General features: G+C 31.2%; 2 protein-coding genes across 2 annotated transcripts; one reads left to right on the forward strand and one right to left on the reverse strand.

Annotated features, from left to right (window-relative positions):
- The first annotated feature begins 10,322 nt into the window (after window positions 1-10,322).
- Window positions 10,323-13,197, forward strand: LOC120091526 (Leucine-rich repeat protein kinase family protein). Its single transcript, XM_039049602.2, has 2 exons — window positions 10,323-12,180; window positions 12,275-13,197. The coding sequence occupies exons 1-2, from the start codon at window positions 10,797-10,799 to the stop codon at window positions 12,943-12,945; spliced, it is 2,055 nt and encodes a 684-aa protein (XP_038905530.1). The 5' UTR covers window positions 10,323-10,796; the 3' UTR covers window positions 12,946-13,197.
- A 3,165-nt stretch (window positions 13,198-16,362) lies between these two features.
- On the reverse strand, window positions 16,363-21,794 carry LOC120091812 (aspartate/glutamate/uridylate kinase family protein). The gene is made up of 7 exons (XM_039049949.2): window positions 20,605-21,794; window positions 19,452-19,596; window positions 19,296-19,349; window positions 19,123-19,214; window positions 17,626-17,861; window positions 17,313-17,483; window positions 16,363-16,884 (listed from the first exon to the last, which is right to left on the reverse strand). The coding sequence occupies exons 1-7, from the start codon at window positions 21,411-21,413 to the stop codon at window positions 16,787-16,789; spliced, it is 1,605 nt and encodes a 534-aa protein (XP_038905877.1). The 5' UTR covers window positions 21,414-21,794; the 3' UTR covers window positions 16,363-16,786.
- Window positions 21,795-23,512: the final 1,718 nt, after the last annotated feature.

The raw sequence follows: 23,512 nt of genomic DNA on the forward strand, positions 1-23,512 counted from the left end.
AAGAACGTCTTCAAGGGAAAGGTTTCTTAAACCTTTTTTGGTTTCTTTCTTTTTTTTTTTTTTTTTTTTTTTTTTTTTTTTGGCATGCTGTTAATTTAGTTTTTCCCTAATGCATGTGCTGTAAAAAAGTATTTAAAAAACGATTGGGAATTGGGATGATCCAATTCCGCTACGGTCCCCTTCACAGGGGTTCTTTCAAAGTTAACATCTACTAAGAGAGAAAAAACGTGGAGATGAAAACAAAAATAACATTAAGTCTAGATATTTTCAAAATCAAAAGAAAAACTTGATATTCCATCAATTCTGTCGATTTTCTTTTCAAGAGATTCAAAGAAGTCATCCAAATTTTTCATATGGGATGGGTCAAATATGTCATTATCATGTTATGTAAAATTTGCTTCCACATTTTTCTCTTTTTCCTTTAGGATGCTTGATAAAGATCAACTAAGTGTTTTGACGTACGACAAGTACGTTATTAATGCGCAGTCATTCCATATCAAAAACATTTATTTTCAACACTTTTTGAACTTTTATCTTGTGAAGCTTTTCCTTTATGATCATCATTTTGTATGGTTTTTTTGAAATCTGAATGATTAGAATGACCACTACAAAAATAATAATTATTTCTTCCTCTACCAGTAACGACCATGACCACGACCACGATCTCGACCACGATTATTATTAAAATTCACAGCATTCACTTTAGGGAATGGTGTTGTCTCAGTTGGTCGAGATTCATGATTTTTCATCAATAACTCGTTATTTTGTTCGATTACGAGAAGACATAAAATTAGTTCAGAATATTGTTTAAAACCTTTCTCTCAATATTGCTGCTGTAAGAGCATACACAAGACATGAAATATAGAATATGTCTTCTCTAACATATTAGCATCAATAATTTTCTCTCCGCGTAACAAAAATTTCGAAGTGATTTTAAATATTACGAAGTTGTAATCACTTACTGATTTGAAATCTTGTAGCATCAAGTGTATCCACTCATAATGAGCTTTAGGAAGAATAATTGTTTTTGATGACCACACCTCTCTTTCAAAATTTTTCACAAGATATGAGTATCTTTTACTGTAAGATACTCAATTTTCAATCCCTCACGAAGATGATGACAAAAAAAAAATCATAGTTTTTGCTTTGTCCCTGAATGTCGTATTTCCTTCTGTAATAGTCTCTCCAAGATTTATCGCATCGAAGTGGATTTCGACATCAAACACCCATGACAAATAATTATTGGCGTTAATATCAAGAGTGATAAATTCTAATTTTCTAAGATTTGTCATGGTGGCACTATCATAAAATATCGTATTTATATTATAAATTTAATATATATTAATTATGCAAAAGAACATTAAATTTATTAATTATGATAAAGAGGGAAAAATCGACATACTTTAGGACCTACCTTTAGTGGGGAAAACAATAAGAGCTCGTGTTGAAAACGTGTTGTAAACTCGAGAAACACAACAGGAACACAAATACCAATAAAATATAATATTAAATAAATATAATATAATATATAAATATATGAAATAAATAAAGAACAAAAGTAAATAGAATAAAAAAGATGAATTTCTCCACTTTCTCCAATCTTTTTGGGTTTTGTCCAAGGTGTGTATATTTCTTAAACCCATCAAATATCACTCTTTATAGGCAATTTGGAAGTAGGAGGTGGATTGCATGGACACTAATAGTGTGTAATTTTAAGACACATGAACAACACTTGAAATCATAGGAGTATGACATATGGTCAATAGACACTAAACATGAGTATCTAATGGGCATCTATTATCATAATATTTATAATAGAAGTATTTGTAATTTTGATAGCCATGATTTTATGAAAAGAGAGAAAATAGTTTTATTTTGACTTATATATTCGGTCCAATATATACATGTGTTCATGATCAAATTGCTCCCAATCGAAAATTTATATTTTTAATATATGTATGTACGCACTATCTCGTCCCTAACCATGGTTTAAAGTTCCCATCGAAATTATCGAAAATTTGAGATTTCAATGGCCTTGAAATTTTCATTGAGGGAAATTTCATTTTTCCCCCAATTTGGACGAATTTTCGAAAATATTTTTATTCCACTCATTTTGACTAAATTTCGAAATTTTCAGAAATTTTTTTTTTTAATTAACTACATTACCATAATTTTTCAATTTTATGATCTTAATTACACACAATTCTTAGTTTCACACTAATATCATTTTCGAAAAAGAATGGAGCCTTTTCTATGTGTTACTTTTTCTAATTCCCACTTTTTCTCAATTCTTAGATTTGTTTTCAACCTAAAATTTTCCTTTCCAAAGAAATTGAATTTGAAAAGACCACAAAAAATAACATATATTTATTTTAACCTCATTCAAACTTTTTTAGTTAAATTTTCACATCATTTCACCTCAAAATTGAATTGATGTGAATTTTTTCTTTAACCATTCTAAACTTTCATAATTTTCACGTCACCTTCAAATATTCTTAAACTTTTTAAGATTAGTCAAAAGTATAAAGTATCATATAACATACAACATTTTATCATTTCTATCGCACATCATCAATGGCTTAAATAACAAAAAAAAAAAAAAAAAGGAAAAATCAAACTTACATGGGTCTTACAATCTAAAAAATTTGACATTTAATAAAATCCTTAAAGTCCCGTTTGGTAATCATTTTGTTTTTTGTTTTTGTTTTTAAAAATTATGCTTAATACTACTTCCACTTCCAAATTTATTTCTTTATTATCTACTTCTCAAGAATGATTTAAAAAACAAGCCAAATTTTGAGTATTAAAAAAAGTAGCTTTCAAAAAGTTATTTTTGTTTTTGGAATTTGACTAAGAATTCAACTATTGTATTTAAAAAATGATGTAAATCATTTTAAGAAATAAAGATGAAATAGACTTAATTTTAAAAAACGAAAACAAAAAATCAAATAGTTATCAAACGGGGCCTAAAATAAATACAGTCCTACATTTAAAATATGTTAAGATTTTGTTTTTAAATCAGCCAAAGTAATCTAAAATGAAAGGTTAAGGGCACTTCTCCTCAAATTCAATAATGTATCTTCTAATGATCGGTACTGTTTACAACTCCACCAAGCTGTGAGCTTTTTCTTTCTTTTTCTTTTTTAAACCATGAATTAGTAATATATTTCAAGTCCTGTTTAATTTGACTATTTCTATAATTTCATAGTTAAATATACTATTTCCTAATTTATGCAGCCAACCTTGATTTATTCAGGTTCCTTTTTTTTTCCCGTCTTTTAAAAGAAAATATGTAAAAAATTGTCTGCTGGTCACATAGCCATTGGGAATTTGTCTGCTGGAAAAAGCCTGAAACTAATGGAAGAAAAAGAAGATTCTAAACACTAATTGACTTTAATATATATATATATATATATATTTCTTTTATGTAATATAAATGTTACAACATTTTTATAGGGACATATTAAGACACTGTTAAAATCTAACTACCTATTAAATACAATAATATAAAGGCTATTTGTTTCGCGGACATCCTAAATTCTTATGAGTGGAAATCTGGATTATTGTGTTTGTTTTACGATATTTTAAGATATTCCAGTATCTAAAGAGGATGCCTGGATAGAGGGCATTTGGAGAGTTTTGGATGCCCTTTGAAAGATAGGTTTTCCAAGTTCCCAAGTTGAGGACATCTCCGTTTTCCATTTTTGTCCTTCCTTATATATATATATATATATCTTCATTTCTATTATATAATTAAATAAATATTGTCAACCACATATATCATATTTTTTAGTTATATCATAATTCTTATTTTTTTTTATCAATAAATTTAAATTTAAATGTAAATAAATATTTTTTTATAAAAAATCTTAGATTATGATATATTATTTTGTTAAGAAAAATAACATATAAAAATAAGGGATGTTTTTAAATATAAAAAATATTTTAAAATATTTACATTTTATAGCAAAAAGTTCCAAAAGTACAAAACATTTTTTGGACTTTTTACTACAAAGTGTAAATATTTTTAGGATTTTTCTATTTATAAGAATTTCTCTAAAAATAATATAAATTGTATTAATTTTAAAAGAAATTCAAATGGATAAAAACAAATATGTTATAATAAGGTCAAATTATATCAAATTAATTATAAATTAATAAATAGCCATAAGAGCATTCTTGGAACATTATGTAAATTTAAGACATTCCCAAATTAAAATCCTACAAAACAAACACAGTTATCAAAATATTTTCAGGTATCTGATAAAAAAAATCTTTCAAAACAAACAAGGTAATCTAAAGATGTCAGACATCTATATTCATAATATCTATAATTATGGGCATCTAACATTTTGGTCATCTATGTTTGTAAAAAACAAACGGCCCATAAGAGTGAAGTAAATTCAACCGTTAAAAAAAAAACGAAGAGTAATTTGAAGGACAAATTCGAGAATGCAAAAGAAAAGGCAATGTGGGAGGGGTGGGTCTATGATGATGAACAAACTTAGGAACTATATGAGAAAAGAAAATAGGTAAATTTGCAAACGTCAATCCCGCCTTCAATCAATCTTTTAACTTTAGTCCTCTTTTTTTCTTTTTCTCTCAATTTGAGTAATGCTTCATTGTTTCATATAGGTTAAATAAAGGAGAAAGAAAAAGAAAAAGTGGCAATGACATTGGAAAAAAGCTGGAGCAATTGCTTTACTTTAGTCGACAACATCACTGTGCTCGTGAAAATATATTGTCATTCAAGGGCTTTTATGCAAATATGAAAAAATAGTTTTTTTTTTATTAAAAAAAAAAAAAAAAGTAGAGTTTGGGATGTGTACCACATTTTACCCCACATATCCATGTGGCCTTCTTTTCTCTCTCTAACTTCAAACAGAAATTCTTTTTTTAGTAATAAGGTAATTATTCATATTACCATCATAATTGAAAACTCGCAAAATAAATTATCATATAATAACACATCAAATACTAAATAAAATAAGTAGTAGAAAATTTCCTATATACGAATTTGTTAGCAAGTAAGATATCTAGAAATTTGTCTATTATAAAAATAAAAAGAATATGGTGAAAAGAGTAATTCCATGTCAACAAATTTACATATTTTCGACTTTAGGCTTTTTGAAAAATCTATAAATTTTCTTTTGTTTATTTTTTTTAATGGTTCTATTTGATCCTACATAATTTAGAGCAGGTTTCAATTGACTTCTTAAGTGTTTAAAAAAATATTTTTAAGTATTAAAGAAGTGTTTTTAGGTATTTAGAGAGTGAATCCAAACGTGGCGCTAAAGTAAACATTTTAAGTCTAATATTCTATCTTTGTCTTCTAGAAGTTAGGTTTTCTTTTTTTTTTTTTTGGTCTAGCTTAGCATGCAATTCTTTTTTCTTTTCCATTCAATTCTATATATATATTTTTTAAATTCATAATCTAGTAATTTATAGAGTGAGCACTATTTTCACACAAATAAAAAGAGATGTTGCATGAATTATTTTAATCCAATACATAGTGACATATGAATTAAATTTTCGAAGTGAGTAATTTAAAATACTTTTTTTTTAAAAAAATGGTGTATAAAATACTTGAATGATCAAAATTGTACATTATGTAATAATGTGAAGAAAAAGTCAACTATTTAAATATTTGAATTAGATGAATAAACGACATAAATAATTAATTTAGATTTAAAGTAATCTTTTGATTTAACATAATACAATTCATGTACACTCGTGATAGTATGTATAATCTAAGGTAGAAATTAGAGGAAAATAAAAGGATAGAGAGAATAATTTCAAGTGTTTATGTTAAATTTATTAACTCGCCAACTTAATTATGTCACTTTAATGATTATTTTTAAAAGAGTGAAAAATCATTATACGTTGAAAATTGACCATAATTATCTAAACCCATTTATGTGTATCTGTAAAGAGTTCCACTCAATTGCAACTGAAATTCCACTTGGGAAAAAAAATAGGAGAATAATTTTTATAAAACATTCAAATGATTTTGATGATTGGGATCTAATTAATTCTGTTAGACATGTTTTCTTATTATTAAATTTATATTTGAATTATAATAATCTTTGGAAGTTTGACTCTTTATCTTCATTCTTAAATTGTATTTTTGCACTTCATTTTAGTCTCTTTACATATTTTTTATGTAACACATTTACCATTAATCTTACACCAAATTATTTACATTTGTAATTTAAATCATATGTGCAACAAAGAATTAAAAAAAAAATCGAAAAACTAAATCAATAATCTAATCCAATAATTTGATTTAGTTTTTTTTAGTATAAAATTGGACCTATTGATTTGTATTGGGAGAAAACCAAAGAGTTTGGGTTTGGATCGATCTTTTATTTGAAAAACCAATCAAAATTGAACAGGATTGAATATATATAAACCCTTAAAAATAGACTCTAATATTAGGTATCTTCTACTATTTTAACTATTATGGTGTATATCTATATTTTTTTTTCTTTTAAAATGAAGAATCCTTTATATGGCTTTGGTGTATTTTTTATTTAAAAAAGTGCCAAAAAAAGATTTAACAAAAATCAAATTTCAATTTATGAAAGAAAAAAAAAAGAAATAGATTTAATGTTAATCTAAAATTAGCAAAAAGAACCAATTCAAAATAAAAGTGGAAATAAAAATAAAATTTAAAAAAAAAAATATATCCAAAATCAAGAACCAAGTCGATAATAAACGGAACCAAATCAAAAAACAATCTATTAGTTTTTTTCCTTGTTGGACATTGGTTTGAATCAACTCTTTATAAAATTATTGATTTTGTTTGATTATTAGTTGATCCCAAAATTGACCAAACTGTATCAGTTATATATTATTCAGATATAATACTTCATTTACAAACAAGCTAATCTGAATTAGCTCAGTCAATTAATAATTTTTTTTTAATTATTAAACTAAAAAATATACTATCTCATTTTTGTACAAACAAGCAATAAAAAAAGTTTAGAAAAAAAATGTTCTAAAAAAATTAAATCCATAGTATCATGGAATATTTTTCTTATTTTTTCATTTTAAAAATAAATACATCCAATAAATAAAAAATAATAATTTATTATTGTCATTTCATGTGATAAAGTTATGTTATATATACATATTTAACATACTTTGTGAATAAAGAGAAATTTTGAAAAATAATAATAATAAAATGTGAATAAATTTAGAAAAGTTTATGAGCTGAGCATGTTGATATTCCTTATTAATCATTACAAGTTGGTAGGAGGGAAGCTTGCTTTCCTCTGACTTAAAGTTGTGAACTTTTGCATTTTTTTTTTCCCATAACATATAATAAAATAAAGGTTAAAATATTATTTTAATTTTGATACTTTGAATTTTATTTCATCTTGATACTTGTAATTTCAAATATTTAATTATATAGTCTATATGTTTTAAATAAAACTTAAAATTAGTTTCTAGTTTATTATTGGGACTACTTCTAATTAAAAATTAATCTCTATTATCATTTTCTTTTATAACTTATGAAAATATAATCATCGAAACTGGATAACTAAAATGATAGTGACTAAAATAGAATTGGAGGTCAAAATATTAGGACTAGAATGGTATCTCAACTTAAAATATATGTTCACACCATATCTAATGATTTCTTTCGTATTTAATTTATATTGTTTTTACCGTATATGGACTAAAAAATTCACAAAATAAATACAACATATGATAATATTGTATTATTATTATTATTATAAAAAAAAATTACAAATATGAAACTCATTCATTTGGTTGTTATTTTATTAGAAAAATACTTAGACGTATACCAGATAATAACTCCTATCTTTGTGTATCCTACTAAATTGTGCAATTATAGTTTGTCATATGATAAATTCTTCTTATTTATTTTTTAAATATTTTAATTATTTTTTATAAGAGTGATGAGAGTGAGATACGTGAAGATAGGTGTTAGGTGCATTTTAGTATTACCCTTTTCATTGTTAAGGAATCTTTTTTTACGGTTGACAATAAAAAGAAAAAAAAAAAAAATAAATAAACAAATAAATATATGTTCGTTATTTGACTTTATGTGACATTTGAATAATTTAAAGGCTGTCAATAATTGTAAAAAAAAAAAAAAAATAGAAAATTTTGATTCAAGATAAAAGTTTATAAACTAACTATAATTTAATAGTTGAACTAGGCAAGAGCAAAAATTTTAACTATTTTATTAGCTGTTAATAGCATTGGTTCTTTTTGACTGAATATAATTACGTCAACACGAGCATAACTAGAAATTAAATCTTCAATTAACAGATCAAATTTATAAAGATGAACATATTATTGTAAACTAAAAAGATAGCCTAATCTAATTTTCACTTAAATAATTAAAATATATACTATTGTCAGTTATTAAAAATTTATATTTTTAATTAAAAAAGATAAAATACAGGGCCTACAAAAGGAAATAAAGCTGATGACATGACTTTAGCTGAGAGTGGTGATGTCAGAAAAAGGATATGGTATTTGTATGTTTTCCTATTTCCTTCCCTTTCTTTTTGCTTATCTTTCCATTATTACAGAGAGATGTCCTTCCTTGCTAAACCAAACCCTCCTCCACATCGTAATATCATTTTTAAGTACGTTGAGAATTTCACGTTGGAAAGATAAAAAAATATCACATTTTTTATAAAATAGATGAGTTATTCATTCCATATTTAGTTTTAAGATGGAACTCCATATAATTAAATATGGTGTCAGAGCCCCTAAAATCCAAACAGATATTCGGTCCAATAAGAATAAGTTGTGATCGATCAAGATTGTTGAACCTAAGAGAGGTAGTATCTTGAGGGATATTGAGAACCCCACATTAGAAAAATCGAAACACAATCTTGAGAGATAGATGAGTTACTCCTCCCATAACCAACTAGTTTTGAAATGAAGTCCTATACTATTAAACACTCTTGACTCTACTAAAGAAGGTGAAAAAATGTATTTGAAGGGGAAAAAAAGGACATTGTCAAGGTACTCCCCATTGTTTCAAATATAGGGAGATTATGGTAATTTGCCAAAAAAAAAAATAATAAAGGGAACTTCCATTCTATTTGATTACACATGTTAGAAATAGCTACTAGGCCAAAACAAAAATATATGAAGCGAATTTCTTTTCTTCTCTCTCTCTTTCTCTCTTTCTTCTTTTTTAGGGCATATGAAGGGAGTTCCATTCCATTTAGATTGGTTTAAAAGAGACACAAACTCATATCATACTCTAATTTCCTAAAATTTAATCATATTGGTCTTTTCCACTCCATCTTGAAATAATAAATATCTAGTCATAGATAGTATGTAGGTACTTTTGATATTTGGTTTATATTAAAATTTCATAAGTTAAAAAATAAAAAGATATTTCTCATTTAAAGAAACATACCATATGAAATTAAAAAAAAAAAAACCAAATAAACAAACAAAAAACAAACTATCTAAATTATCCTAATATCTTACTGATTTTTCTTTTTTAATTTTTCTTTTGAGTTTAATAAAGTAGAAGAGGAAGATTTGAACCACTGACATTTCGATCGAATGCATATATTTAAACCGGTTTCTATAGTAATATTAATCCTAATGTTTTATGTATATTTATCGATATATAAAATATAATATAGAATGATAGAAAATACCCTCTTCAAATACAAGAATTCCTCTTGCATATGAGGGAACTTCTGTTCAAATATCAATCTTTTTTTTTTTTTTTTTTTGGGTTTTAGAAAAAAGGATTCTTTGCAATTTATAGTCTTGTACCTATTCCCTATTCCACATATGTATCGACTAGAGTAAAGGAAAATTTGTCCACAAAAAGACAATTTCAATTACTCCCCAAAAAAAAAAAAAAAAAACCCTCTAAGAAACAAATTTAAATTTAAATTGTATCTAAAGTAATAACGAAATTGATGAGATTCTTATCCTGGTGGGAGGTTAGAGAATGCCTATTTCTCTTTCTGTTCTCGCATGAGTAACAGGTTGTTCACCATTTAATCTGTAAAACTTCTGGATTTAAGTCTCATTATGATTTTTTGTCTCTTCCAATTCGAAAGATATAGGGAGGACAAGATGTTATTAACATTGATCTTTGTCTTCCTTTGTTTCCTTAAACTTGGGATTTCTTGAGGTATTTTTTAAAAAAAAAAAAAAAAAAAAAAAAAAACCCAACAATCTTTTTAGAAAACCATGATAAATATTCAAGAAGAAAAATCTCATTCTAACATCAAAATGTCTAATTTGACCTACAAAAGTTCTCAAGATTAAATCTTGATGATACCCAATAAATCAAACTTTAAAAAGAGAATTCAAAAGAAGAAAAAAAAAAGTAAACCAATTCCCATTCTTCACTCATTTCATTTATAAAGAGTGGAGGACAGCAATGATTCAAACAAACAACCCTTCTTCTTCCTCCACTTCCTTTGAAAGAAATTAAAACTTTGAAATCATTCCCTCTCTTAGTTTCAATCAGCCCCTTAATTCTTTTTTTATAATCATAATCTCTTTTCTTAATTAATTAATTCATCACACCCTTTAATCATTCCAAGTCTAATTTTCTTTTCCCCTGTGGGGATTGGCAGATCAAACAGATTCTGTTTCTCTGTCTCTTTCTTCCTTCTCTCTGCAACCTTCTTCTTCTTCCTCACAGAGAGAGAGAGAGACAAATCAACAGGATATTCCTTTGCTTTTCTCCATTTGGGTTCCTTCAAACAGAGACACCCTTAATTTTCACTCTTTTTTCTCAACCATTTCAGGCCCCCAATTGCTCAAAGATGATGATGATGATGATGGAGAAGGAGAAGGTGGGGATGAAGATTTTCAGTTCCGCCATAGCTTTCTTTTTCTCTCTTACCCTTTTGGTCTCTCCTTCTCTTTCTTTAGATGATGATTCTTCTGCTCTGACTCGCTTCCGTCTTCAAGCTGATTCCCATGGCGGTTTACTAAGAAATTGGACTGGTTCTGATGCTTGTGCTTCTTCATGGCGTGGAGTTCAGTGCTCTGTTAATGGCCGTGTTGTTGCTCTTTCTCTTCCTTCTATGAACTTACGAGGCCCCATTGAGTCTCTAGCGCCGCTCGATCAGCTTCGTCTTCTTGACCTCCATGACAACCGTTTGAATGGAACCATTTCGCCGCTTGTTAACTGTACGAATCTTAAGTTGTTGTATATTTCCGGTAATGACTTCTCCGGCGAGATTCCGCCGGAGATTTCGTCTCTCAGGCGACTCCTCCGGTTGGATTTGTCTGATAACAACATCCGGGGCGGAATTCCTGAGGATATTTCTAAATTGTCTCGGCTTCTCACGTTACGTTTGCAGAACAATGTCCTGTCCGGTACGGTGCCTGATCTCTCTGTTTCGCTTGTGAATCTCACTGAACTTAATTTAACCAACAATGAACTGTCCGGACGGTTGCCGGACGGGATGATGAAGAAATTCGGTGAGAAAAGTTTCACCGGAAACGAAGGGGTTTGTGGATCGAGTCCATTACCGATCTGTTCGGTTTCTGGTTCACCGCCGGAGTCGGATTCTACCAGAACGGTACCTTCAAATCCAAGTTCATTGCCGCAAAACCCTATTATTGGTCCGAACAGTAAAGAGTCTCGAAAAGGGCTCAGCCCTGGGGTGATTGTCGCGATTGTGATCGCGAATTGCGTTGCATTGCTTGTGATTATCTCGTTCATCGTCGCGTATTACTGCGCTCGTGATCGTGATCGGAGTTCGAGCTCCATGGCCGGAAGCGAGAACGGGAAGAGAAGGAAGAGCGGAAGTAGCTACGGAAGCGAGAAGAAGGTGTACGCCAATGGCGGTGGCGACAGTGATGACACTACCGCTACAGACAGAAGCAAACTAGTGTTCTTCGATTGGAAGAAGCAATTCGAACTTGAAGATTTGCTGAGAGCGTCGGCGGAGATGCTCGGAAAAGGAAGCTTAGGAACAGTTTACCGGGCGGTGCTTGACGACGGTTGTACGGTGGCGGTGAAGAGGTTGAAAGATGCAAACCCATGTCCGAGGAAGGATTTTGAGCAGTATATGGATGTAATTGGGAAGCTGAAACATCCCAATATTGTGAGACTCAGAGCTTTTTACTATGCTAAAGAAGAAAAGCTTCTGGTTTATGATTATCTTCCCAATGGGAGTCTCCATTCTCTTCTCCATGGTTGGTTCTGTGATGAAGCTTTTTGGTAGCTTACAATGTGTTTGATGAAATGATTTTTGGTTGATTTTCTTTGATTTTTGTTTTCTTGAATTAGGGAATCGAGGCTCAGGGAGGATTCCATTGGATTGGACGACCAGGATCAGTTTGGTTCTAGGAGCTGCTCGTGGATTAGCAAGAATCCATGGAGAGTACAGTGCTTCAAAGATCCCCCATGGGAATGTCAAATCTTCCAATGTTCTTCTTGACAAAAATGGAGTTGCTTGCATTTCTGATTTTGGGTTGTCTTTGCTTCTCAACCCTGTCCATGCCATTGCAAGGTTGGGAGGCTACAAGGCCCCGGAACAAGACGAGACGAAACGTCTTTCGCAAAAAGCAGATGTTTATAGTTTTGGAGTCTTGTTGCTTGAAGTCTTAACGGGGCGTGCACCATCGCTCTACCCATCGCCTTCACACCCGCGAAGCGACGACGAAGAGCAACCGGTGGACCTCCCGAAATGGGTTCGATCCGTGGTGAAAGAAGAATGGACAGCTGAGGTTTTTGATCCAGAGTTACTGAGGTACAAGAACATTGAGGAGGAGCTTGTGTCCATGCTTCATGTTGGGTTGGCTTGTGTTCTTCCTCTGCCTGAGAAGAGACCAACAATGGCGGATGTGGCGAAGATGATTGAAGATATTAGGGTCGAGCAGTCCCCGCTCGGTGAAGATTACGACGAATCGCGCAATTCGCTTTCGCCTTCCCTAGCCACCACAGAAGATGGTATGTAGCCAAAAGTTTTTGTGTGGATTGTTCATTAAGATGATGCTTAGTTTAAATTAATGTTCTCTGCATTCTCTCATGCAAATTTATGGTATTTATTAGAATCTATCTTTGGTGTTAATTGTAAAACTTTGATCAATGTTTGCTCCTTGTTGTAGTGGGAAACATCACTTGATCTTTCCATAAAGCTGTCATTAATCTAATTAAATTAGTTCTCTACCATGTAATTTAAGGATGGAGTATATACATTTTGTTCCTAATTCTTAGAATCTCAACAATATTAAGAGACATCTTCCACAAACATTTGGTACTAGTTGAATGAAAAATGGAGTCGCTTAATCCAATTGTAAATTCCGCATTCTCATAATTCAGATCTCAAAGATGTGATTTTTTTTAGATTGCTCGGACGTTTAATCCATATTTGTTTCACAGTTTTCAACATTTTGTTTGAGAATAAGTTATTATGAGACATCTTATTTCTCGCTAACAAGATTTTCTATTCCCTCCTAAAATTGTGGGTTTTTTCATTTATCTTCTCCATCTATTTTTCATTTCAGATATAATTTATTTTGCATATAGTTAATTAATTAATTAATATTAATTTAAAAAATTATAATATTTATTTTAATAAATTAATATTAAAATATTTACTTAATTATTTTTACAATAAAAATTTATTAAATTAATGCAATTATTTTTTTACATAATTAATTAATTTATTAGCTAACAATATTTCAAATATATTTAATTAGTATAAAATTTTATTTTTCAATAATAATAATTGGTTACTTATTATTATTATTATTTTTTTTTGTAATGAAGCAATTATTTATTTAAATTAATTTTAATTTAATCTTTCATTATAAACATATAATCATTATTGAGTATTTATAATCAAATAACTATTTATTGGATTACTTTTTGTTGCTTCATTCATTATCAATGTATCCTATTTATATAACTTTTTTTTATATTCTTTATTATATCATATTTTTAACTCATTTTTCATTTTTATATAATATATTGTTTATTAAGATATATTTTCTTATATTAATTAAATAAAATTAAAGTTGCTAATGTTCAACTTAATTAATTATAAATACTAAGTATTAGATTATAATTAATATGACGTTTATTCAATAGGTTATTTTTAATTATAAATTACTCAATTTTCAAATATTTATAATTAAAATTATCATTGATTCTTAATTAATTAACTTTTGTCAATATATTGAATGATATTTATTTTTAATTAATTAATCTATTACGATTATATAAGATTGTCATGCTTAATTTCATCAATTATATGAAAACATTATTTTTTTTAATAAATTTCTAATAGCATTTCTCATCCACAAACAAATATAGTCATCTTTAATTTCTATGCATCTTATTTCTAGGTATCTTCTCGGTCATCTGTAAAACTTTAAACCAAATGACTGTGAATAAAGATAGGCACTCTTGAGTTGTTTGATATACTTTTAAAAATTCTCATACCCTACATGTTATACTTTAAAAAATGTTTTAAGTGGATATTTCAAAATAATAATTCATTAAAAAAATATTAAATTACGTGATAAATCTCACTTAAAAAATGATTAAAAAAAAATCTAATTATTGATGTTGATATCTACATTAATAAGATTTTGTTGATATTATTTGTATTTTATCAGATTTTTACAATGCAATGAAAGTGAACAAATTACATATTTTATGTAAACTAAACTATGCTCGTGACGTGTTGATAAAATGTTAATACCTTAGATATAAGTTTTCTTTTTTCTTTTTTCTTTTTTTTTAAATCAAGCTTATTTTTTAAGATTAAGAATATGTAAAATAAAATGGTTATCATTATTGCAATTGTATTAAAATTTTCAATTTTACTCGCTGAAAATATATATTTTTAGTCTAAGGTCTATCATTTAATCAAACCTTACAAAACATTCACCATTAGAATTTAATCTCTCTCTCTCTTTTTCCCTTTTGGCATTTGTGTTTGTAATTCATTTGAGATCAAAATGGGAGTGGGGGATATTGTGATTTTGTGAAGAAACGACATGTTTGACCTTTTTTGTATTTTATTTGGAAGATTTTGGTTGTGAAGTTTTAAACCAAAAACAAATAATTGGGCATGCAGAATAAGCCAAATTATGGAATTTTGGGTGATGTCTTTTCTTCCTATTGGTCATGTATCCTATTCCTTCCAAATTGGGGCTTCTTTTAAATTATTTCTCATTTGCTCACATTTTACTCCACTTTAAATTATTTTCCTTCAATTGCTCATTTTTACTTTAAATTATTTTGTTTCAATTGCTCATATTTTACTTTAAATTATTTTGTTTCAATTGCTCATATTTTATTCTAAATAATGCAATAAGTTTGGTTGGATTCCAACTTAAAAAATGCTCGAAGTTTAAAATTTATCCCTTTACCATTGAATTCACCGAGAATTCAATTTAAACGTAAGTTACGCGCCCAACAAAATCAAGTTTTATACCCGTGCGGATCTATTAATTAAAAAAAGAAAAAAGAAAAAAAGAGACCTTTGAGATGGTGGTGATGATTTTGTTTATGAAAACTAAGCCTATACACACTACTTTCACCTCCAAGTTTCTTCTTTTGTTATCTACTTTTCACAAATGGTTTAAAAAATCTAGCCAAAATTTGAGAATTGAAAAAAAGTAACTTTCATAAAGTTGTTTTTCTTTTTGAAATTTGACTAAAAATTCAACCATTTTACTTATAAAAATATACAAATCATTGTAAGAAATGTGGATAAAATAGACTTAAGTTTTAAAAACAAAAATAAAAAACCAAGTGGTTAGCAAACAAGATCTTAATTTTTTAGTTCCTATACTTTCAATAGTTAAGTGTAGTTATTTGAAATTCATTTTTATCAAAATTTGTTAAATCAATCTTCATGCCAGAACTACAGAGATATAACACAATTTATAGAGGCAAAACTAATAGAAACCAAATTGTTTTTATAAAATTCAACAATAATTTTTTTTGATGGACAACATAGATTTCATGTATTAAATAGGATTAAGGACAACCTAATGCATCCAAATTGAGACTATTTAAAATACTGGAAACAAATATGGAAATTACAGAAGTTTTAAAGATTAAATTGATCATGATACTCCACAAGAAAAGTATTCCCTAACAACGTTAGAAAGCAACGGCCACACGAAAAGCAAAGTTCTCTAGAAGTTAATCTAGGAAGAGATTACATAATGTCTTTCTACGTGTTTAAAAAAGTGTTACGAAGCAACCCAGCTCTCACTATATTGTATAATATATGTTTATATTTGAGGGGTGGGGTGAACTTTCACAAGATAAGGTTTTTCTTGTATCAACACACTTCAACACAAATATATTTTATACATTATGAAAAACAACAAAAAGTTGTGTTGAATCATAGATTGAAAATGGTGGCAGTGAGCCAAATTGATATTCAACTTACAAACACTTCAAATACATTACATGACAAGTATAACTTTATTTTAATGAGATAACATGACCACCAATATACTTCAAATCTGTCACACCCCATCCATTTTCTTAATCTACCCTTCCACTGAATCAATAATAATATACATACAAATACATTACAATACAAAGGCAAATGCGGAAGAAATTTTGGCACCACACCAAGAATATGATCTTCAAAATCAGTAATCAAAATCTACTCTACTTTCACACTCTGGTACTTGGCAAGTAACATAGCAAACACTCCCAATCCTAAAGGAGGAGGTAGCTATAATTTCTTAAAGAGCCCACCAAACAATCTACGGACTCGATTCGACCCAACATAACCTAATACTAAATATTTGAGTTTTACGAACACTAGCTAATTCTTCCATTTTGATCAATCAATGTACCCACTTGCTCTCCGCATAATGCTTTTGAGATATTTCCAGGCTCAAGAAGATTAAAGACGACCACTGTAAAAATAAATTTTGGTTGGATTTCATTATGATCAACGACAATGCAATAAAGGGAGAAAAGAAACTGAAATCCTGAGCAACGCAGGATGATTCAACCACTATAAACTTATAATTCTAGATTCTTGCGTTCACACTAACTCGTGGATAAAAAGCACATCAAAACCTATATTTTAAGTGCGAGTTCAACACAACATTCGGAGGTGGAGGATCCAAACTTCTGATCTCTAAGTCAAGGGCATATATATCTTAACTAGTTGAGTTATACTCATGTTGAGTAGTATTACGAGATTAAATCACAATATTAAATTGATGTAATCTTTAACGACAAATCATAAGATTAAACCAGAATATTAAACTGATGTCATAACATCATCAAAGACCAAGACTGAATATATCAAACTAATAATCTAAACAAGAAAACGTACCAGGAATGTTGTTCTCTTCACAGAAAGTTAATGCTGTCATGTCCATGCTAGTGGCACCTCTTGATACCAACTCCCTGAAAGATATGTGCTTGAACGTAAAATTGTTGTCTTGCGAATTGCAGTCATACACCCCATCAACATTTGTACCCTTAAGAACTGCCTCAGCATGAACTAATAAGAGAGAGGCATGTAAAACCATGTAAGCATTCAAATCTGAACGATTAGCATACGTTCCAATGGAAACCCGTGTATAAAATAGTAAAGAGCATCCAACAACGGGCTAAAAGAGAGAGAATAGTTAGCAGGGTCATACTCTCGGAAGCTCGGAGAGCCGCAGCTGTATCAGTAGAAAATAGGGGATTTCCAGTGCCAGCACCAATGCCACCAAATATAACTACTCTGCCTTTCTCGAGATGCCTTATAGCACGTTGCCTACTGTATGGTTCAGCAACCTCCTGAAGCATAAATGCAGATTGGACACGAGTCTGAACTCCCATCTTCTCTATTGCTGACTGAAGAAGTATTGAATTCATCACAGTAGCCATCATACTGTAGACATGGTATTCAGGGTGTCACCATTAGTAATGCATATAGTATAACAAATTACGTTTATCCGATAGTTTTTGCTGTCAAAGTCAGGATAAAGATGAAAAACCTATCTTTCTCAAATAACACAGAGCATCTCATACACTACTACTAACAGCATCTATTCAGTCACAAATTGCATATGATACGTTCCAACATCTTCGTACATCTACCCCACCAAACCTCAGATGCGCTAAAGGCCTCAACTCCACATCGATTGAAAGAATGACACAACTTTCAGCTTAGATACTTTAGAACTCAAGGATACGATGGAATTGCACGAATCCTATTCAAGTAAGGTCATTTTTTAGCTTTAGTTACTAGAAGGTAGGTAACCTTCTCAACCGCTTCATTTGCTTCCTAAAATACAAAATTGCTTAGTTCTTAAATATACAAGGCCCCTTTCGTAGTGTTCAATATCAGAATAACACAAGAATGTAATAAGAAGAAAGAGACAGCAAAAGGCATGTAAACACCAACGAAGATGAAGTGGAAGCCAGACTCGTACGACTAGCAATGCCACAATGCACCCATGATACATCATAGTAATAATATCAGTGACAATGCAACAATTTTAAGAAATTAGAATGTTTTTGTTAATGTAACTATATATCAACAATTTCTTGAGACTTACACGTTATCTTGACATTTTCATGATTTTTCTCAAATTTCTGATATTTGGGGGAGAAGCGTCTTGCTTCCTATTCTAGACTACAGACATCTAAGTTTTCATTAACATCACCAGAAATAGAATGTCACATAAAACACCAGTTTTAGTTCGTTTGTTATCTTTATAAGGAAAGGAACGTTATGATCAAATCAGTGAACTTTTTTTTCAACATAAAACATAAAATGGGCTACTAAGGCCCCGTTGGTAATCATTTCATTTTTTGTTTTTGGTTTTTAAAAATTAAGCATATTTCCTCTACATTTCTTATAAATGATTTGCATCTTTCTTAATTACAATAGTTGAATTTTTAGCCAAATTCCAAAAACAAAAACAAGTTTTTAAAAGCTACTTTTTTTAGTTCTCAAAGTTTGGCTTGGTTTTTTAAACCATTGATAAAAAGTAGATAACAAAGGAAAAAATTGGAAGTGAAAGTAGTGTCTATAGGCTTAATTTTCAACAAAAGAAGCTAAAAATCAAACGGTTACCAAACAGGACCTACTTAATGAGAAAGAGGATTTAGATTTAGCACAACCAAGGTGGTAAGTGAAAACGTACCCAATTTGGTATGCTGTACATCTATCTAAACCTGTGGTAGTCACCCAAGAGTCTCCACAGAAGAAGTTACGACCTCCAACAACAATTGCCACCTGTAGTATTATAACCATAATTATAGCCCAGTGTGAATATGGAAGAAGTAATAAAAAGTGGTTAAACGCAATAATTAATACCTCCACACCCAGGCGACAAGCCATTACAACTTCCCTGGCGATTGCCATTGCAACCTAATCATCAAAGAAACAAATTTAATGCTGGCAACTATCCAATTATCCTAATGATATGACGTTATAAACTCAAACGGAAGGTCACAAGATAATTCTATTAACCTTTGAGTCGATGTTGTTAGGACCAGTCCCTGCAAGAGCCGTACCACTGATTTTAAAGACGACTCTTCGCCACCTTGGGCTGGTAACTGCTTTGGGTTTTACATTATTCATGTGACCAGCAGTATTCGGTGCAGGAAGAACGTACCTGCCAGATAGATTGCAAAAACAAATAACTAGTTGTTACCTTCCGAACAAAACTATCACAAAATGGCTTTTGCTAGGAGGAAACTAGAAGCATGGAACTCTAAAATCAAACTCCAGAAAGGAAAAAAGGGAAAAAAGAAAGAAAGAAAGAACCAACTTATTATTAGCAAGAGGTTCATTAAACCATTTAAAAATGAAGCAAATCAACCAGGCATGTCCACATATTTGGTTCTTATATATTCATATAAACCAAGTAACTCCAAACTACTCAGCAGTCAATGCCTAACAAAATACACCACATTGGTAATAATGTGATATGCCATACGAATGAAAACTGACATATGCTTGTAAACATTGGTTCATCCCCAAAACCAGCTTAATTTTCACGTTAAACGAACTTTATAATAATAGCCAGACCAACAAATTATGAGTACATTGACACACCTGCAGATTGTAAAGCACATGACCAATCAAACTGCACAAATGCTATTGCGAAGTTCTAGTCCTACACTATAAAATTTTCCAGATACAGAAATCACAGGACATCTGATAGCGTCAATGCTGCTAGACACCGTTATGGGACATATTAAAAATTCTAAACATTCGCTTCAATTATCGTACGAGCTTGATCTAGTTTTGATCTAAGCAATGTTACTAAAAATATGCACTTGGAATCTCAAACCGGTCCTTTCATTCCAGAGCCATGACTAGTAATTACAAGATTCCGAGGAAGAAAGAATTGCAGATATAGTGCCAATTACAATCCCCAGCAGCAAAAGGGCAAAGAACTTAATGTCTCTTGAAGAGTTACTATTCAAATAGACAAATGACTATGCAGTGTGCAATCAGGAATTCACGGTAACAAGTCAAGGAAGCAGTAAGCAGACAGATAATCGAAAAACACAGACAGCGCATATCTGAAAGAACATCCATTTTTCCAAAAATGTGTCTCGTTCTCCCAATAATAGTTTTACTAGAAGGGAAAAAAAGAAACGGGGAGGAGTAGAACCTCTTCGATATCCTCGGAGTATTCCCTGAGGAGGCAACACTCCGATCCTCATCAGACACAACCTTCATTGTCAAAGAATTTCCAACAATTTGCTCCATCTGCTTAAACCAAGGCCAGTGACTGATCGAAACACCACCGTTACTCATCCTATGCCTCTCCAATTTATACCTCTTCTTTAAATTGTCCACCTTATTCTTACACTGCTCTACGCTCTTGCTCTGCTTCTCGCACCGTTCACTGACAGTTGCAGCCACTTCCTCCCAATCCCTCCCCCTCAAATTCCCCCTATTAAGCTGCGTAAATTTCTCGGTATACGCATCCAGAAGGCAGGAAATAGCCGCATCGCTCCACTCCTCTCGATCCTTCCTGTATTCTCCGCCACTGGAGGAAGGCTTCGCTCTTTTATAACTACTATAAGAACCTCCTTCCTCCGCAAGCTCATCCGACTGATCCTTCCTCTTCTCAATACGCACATCAACACCAACACCAAGCCGATTCGGATCTCCATTATCAAACGAACTGGAGCAGAAAGCAGCATCACCATAATCCTCCGCATCCTCTTCCTCCTCTATCGGAGCACCGATCTTCTTTGGACTTCCGGACGGCGCGAGAATCGGTTGAGCCGGTTGATTAGGAGGAGGAGGCGGCGCGTGAACTGAAGACGGTCGAGGTGTGAAGCGGTGAGATGCGTAGGATTGATGGATGTGGTGAGGCGTTGGTACATGATGGTGGTTGGTGGTGGATTGGTGGTGTTGGTGGTGGTGGTGATCGTCGTTGAGGAGAGAGAAGTCGTCGTCACAGGAAGCCATTAGAGGACGTTAGGGTTAGGATTCAAGCTTCACCGGAACGACGGCGTTAGGGAAGGAGAGACGAAACGTTGAGGGCGTTTTCAATTTCTGACGAAAGGGATTTGACGGAACACACACTGCCGTGAACTGCTCAAGACTTCCCTCGTCAGCCTTCTCACGGTTCCGTTAAGTACTGAGAAATTTTGATCGTCTTCCCACATGGTGGGGCCCTTCTGGTTGAGGCTCCGTCACGATCGTTAACCTTCTTTTATTCTTTTCATAAATACCCTTATTGGTTTCGCCAATTTTCAATACCACCCCTCATATCGAATCTGTCGCGTCCTGGACGAACAATATGGCATAAGTTGATTGTTTAATAAACTACCATAAAAAAATATTAAAACATCATACCAAATATTATCAACATGAGCATAACTCAATTGTCATAAGTTGTACCATCAACTTCCAAATATGCGATTCTCTCTTTTGAATGAGAAATTTTAACTAATCACACATCATCATTACAACAAAAGCCCAAGCTTGTGGTTGAAATCATAATTTGGATCAGGCCAACTAATTAAAGTCGCTTAGGTCTAATCCAATTAAAACCCATAGTGAAATTTTGGATCGAATTAAAGATGGACTCAAGCCTAATATTTGGCCCAAAAGTAATTGGGCCTAAGCCCATATAAGGTCCATGAAAATCCTCTATAAATAGAGGTCTTACCCCTCCATTTGAAAAGAGTTTTTTTAGAAGAACTGAAGGTTGAAGCTCTGAAGACTAAAATTTCAAAGCTCTAAATATCCAAATGTTGAACCTTTAAAGACTTAAAGAACACGACTCCCTTGAAGATCAGAAGACATACTAAAGCTCTGAAGACTGAAGTTTCGAAGACCCAAATACTGAAGCTCCCAAGTATTGAAGACCAAAGCTCTCAAGCTCTGAAGTGCTGAAAACTGAAGTTTTTAAAGTTCCGATGACTGGAGCACTCAAATTCTGAAGAATTGAAGATCAAAACTATTAAAAGCTTTAAAAATTAGAAGACTTCAACAAACTGACTATATTTTCACAACCTACAACCTGGAGATTCAATCTCCTCAAACTCAAGAAAAAGCTCACAAGTTGATCAACAAGTCAGAGGTCAATCTAAGTCAATCAATAAGCTAGAGGTTGATCTAAGTTGATCAACAAGCCAGAGGTTGATTACAAGTCAGAGGCCAATTCAAATCGATCGACAACCCAGAGGTTGGTCCAAGCCGATCAATAAGTTGCAGGCTGATCCAAAGCCACATAAGTCGAAAGGTCTATTATCCAGATCAACCAAGTTATTTTTAAAAAAAAAAAGGTCGGTCCTCCAACAACATCATCAAGCCCAAAGGTCAATCATCTAAGAAGATTAACAAACCTAAGGATTAAAGTTTTCTTTTCGAGAGAAAGTAATAGCTCTAAAAAAGAGCTAGTTTTTTATCCCTAATTCTATCTATTTTGTACAATTCTTATGCATAAAATGATCATTTTATAGGTAAATTTGTCTCGGAAAGGCAAAAGAGTCATTTAGGAGAAATTTAAGCGAAATTAGAGTTAAAATGCACCTTGGAGTCAACTAATTTGAAGAACACACGAGAAATTACCAAAATGTCATTCAATTGAAGCATATGGCGTCCTGACGGTGTCACAACCCTATCCTAACACTATTGTCCAACATTGAAATGCAGTAGGCAAGGAAACAGGGTACCCTCGCGACGCTATCCTCATCGCCACGACATTAAGGAGTTTGACGGAAAATAATTAAAAACAAAAAAGAAAAACATATGTGCCTCTCCTAAATCGCCCAGCATCGTGACGCTCAACCTAGCGTTGCAGTGCTCCTGCAGCAATAATATAAATATCAAATTTCTAGATTTTGCGTGAAAAAAAAAAAACCATTTTTATCTATGCTTAACTTTTATCAAATCTTGTATGAAATGCTTTGTATGTTATTCTAGTTTAGTTTAAGTTAATTCCTAAGTTTTTTGGCATGAGGCTGTAAAATTCTATAATTTCTCATTAAATTTCTTGATATATCTATAATAAATACTTGCTGAAAGTTCGTTCTTGCTTGTGGAATTAATTTCTATGC

The sequence above is a fragment of the Benincasa hispida genome, chromosome 11, assembly GCF_027475165.1.
Source record: "Benincasa hispida cultivar pf3 chromosome 11, pf3_genome.v1.1, whole genome shotgun sequence".
Classification (NCBI taxonomy): domain Eukaryota; kingdom Viridiplantae; phylum Streptophyta; class Magnoliopsida; order Cucurbitales; family Cucurbitaceae; genus Benincasa; species Benincasa hispida.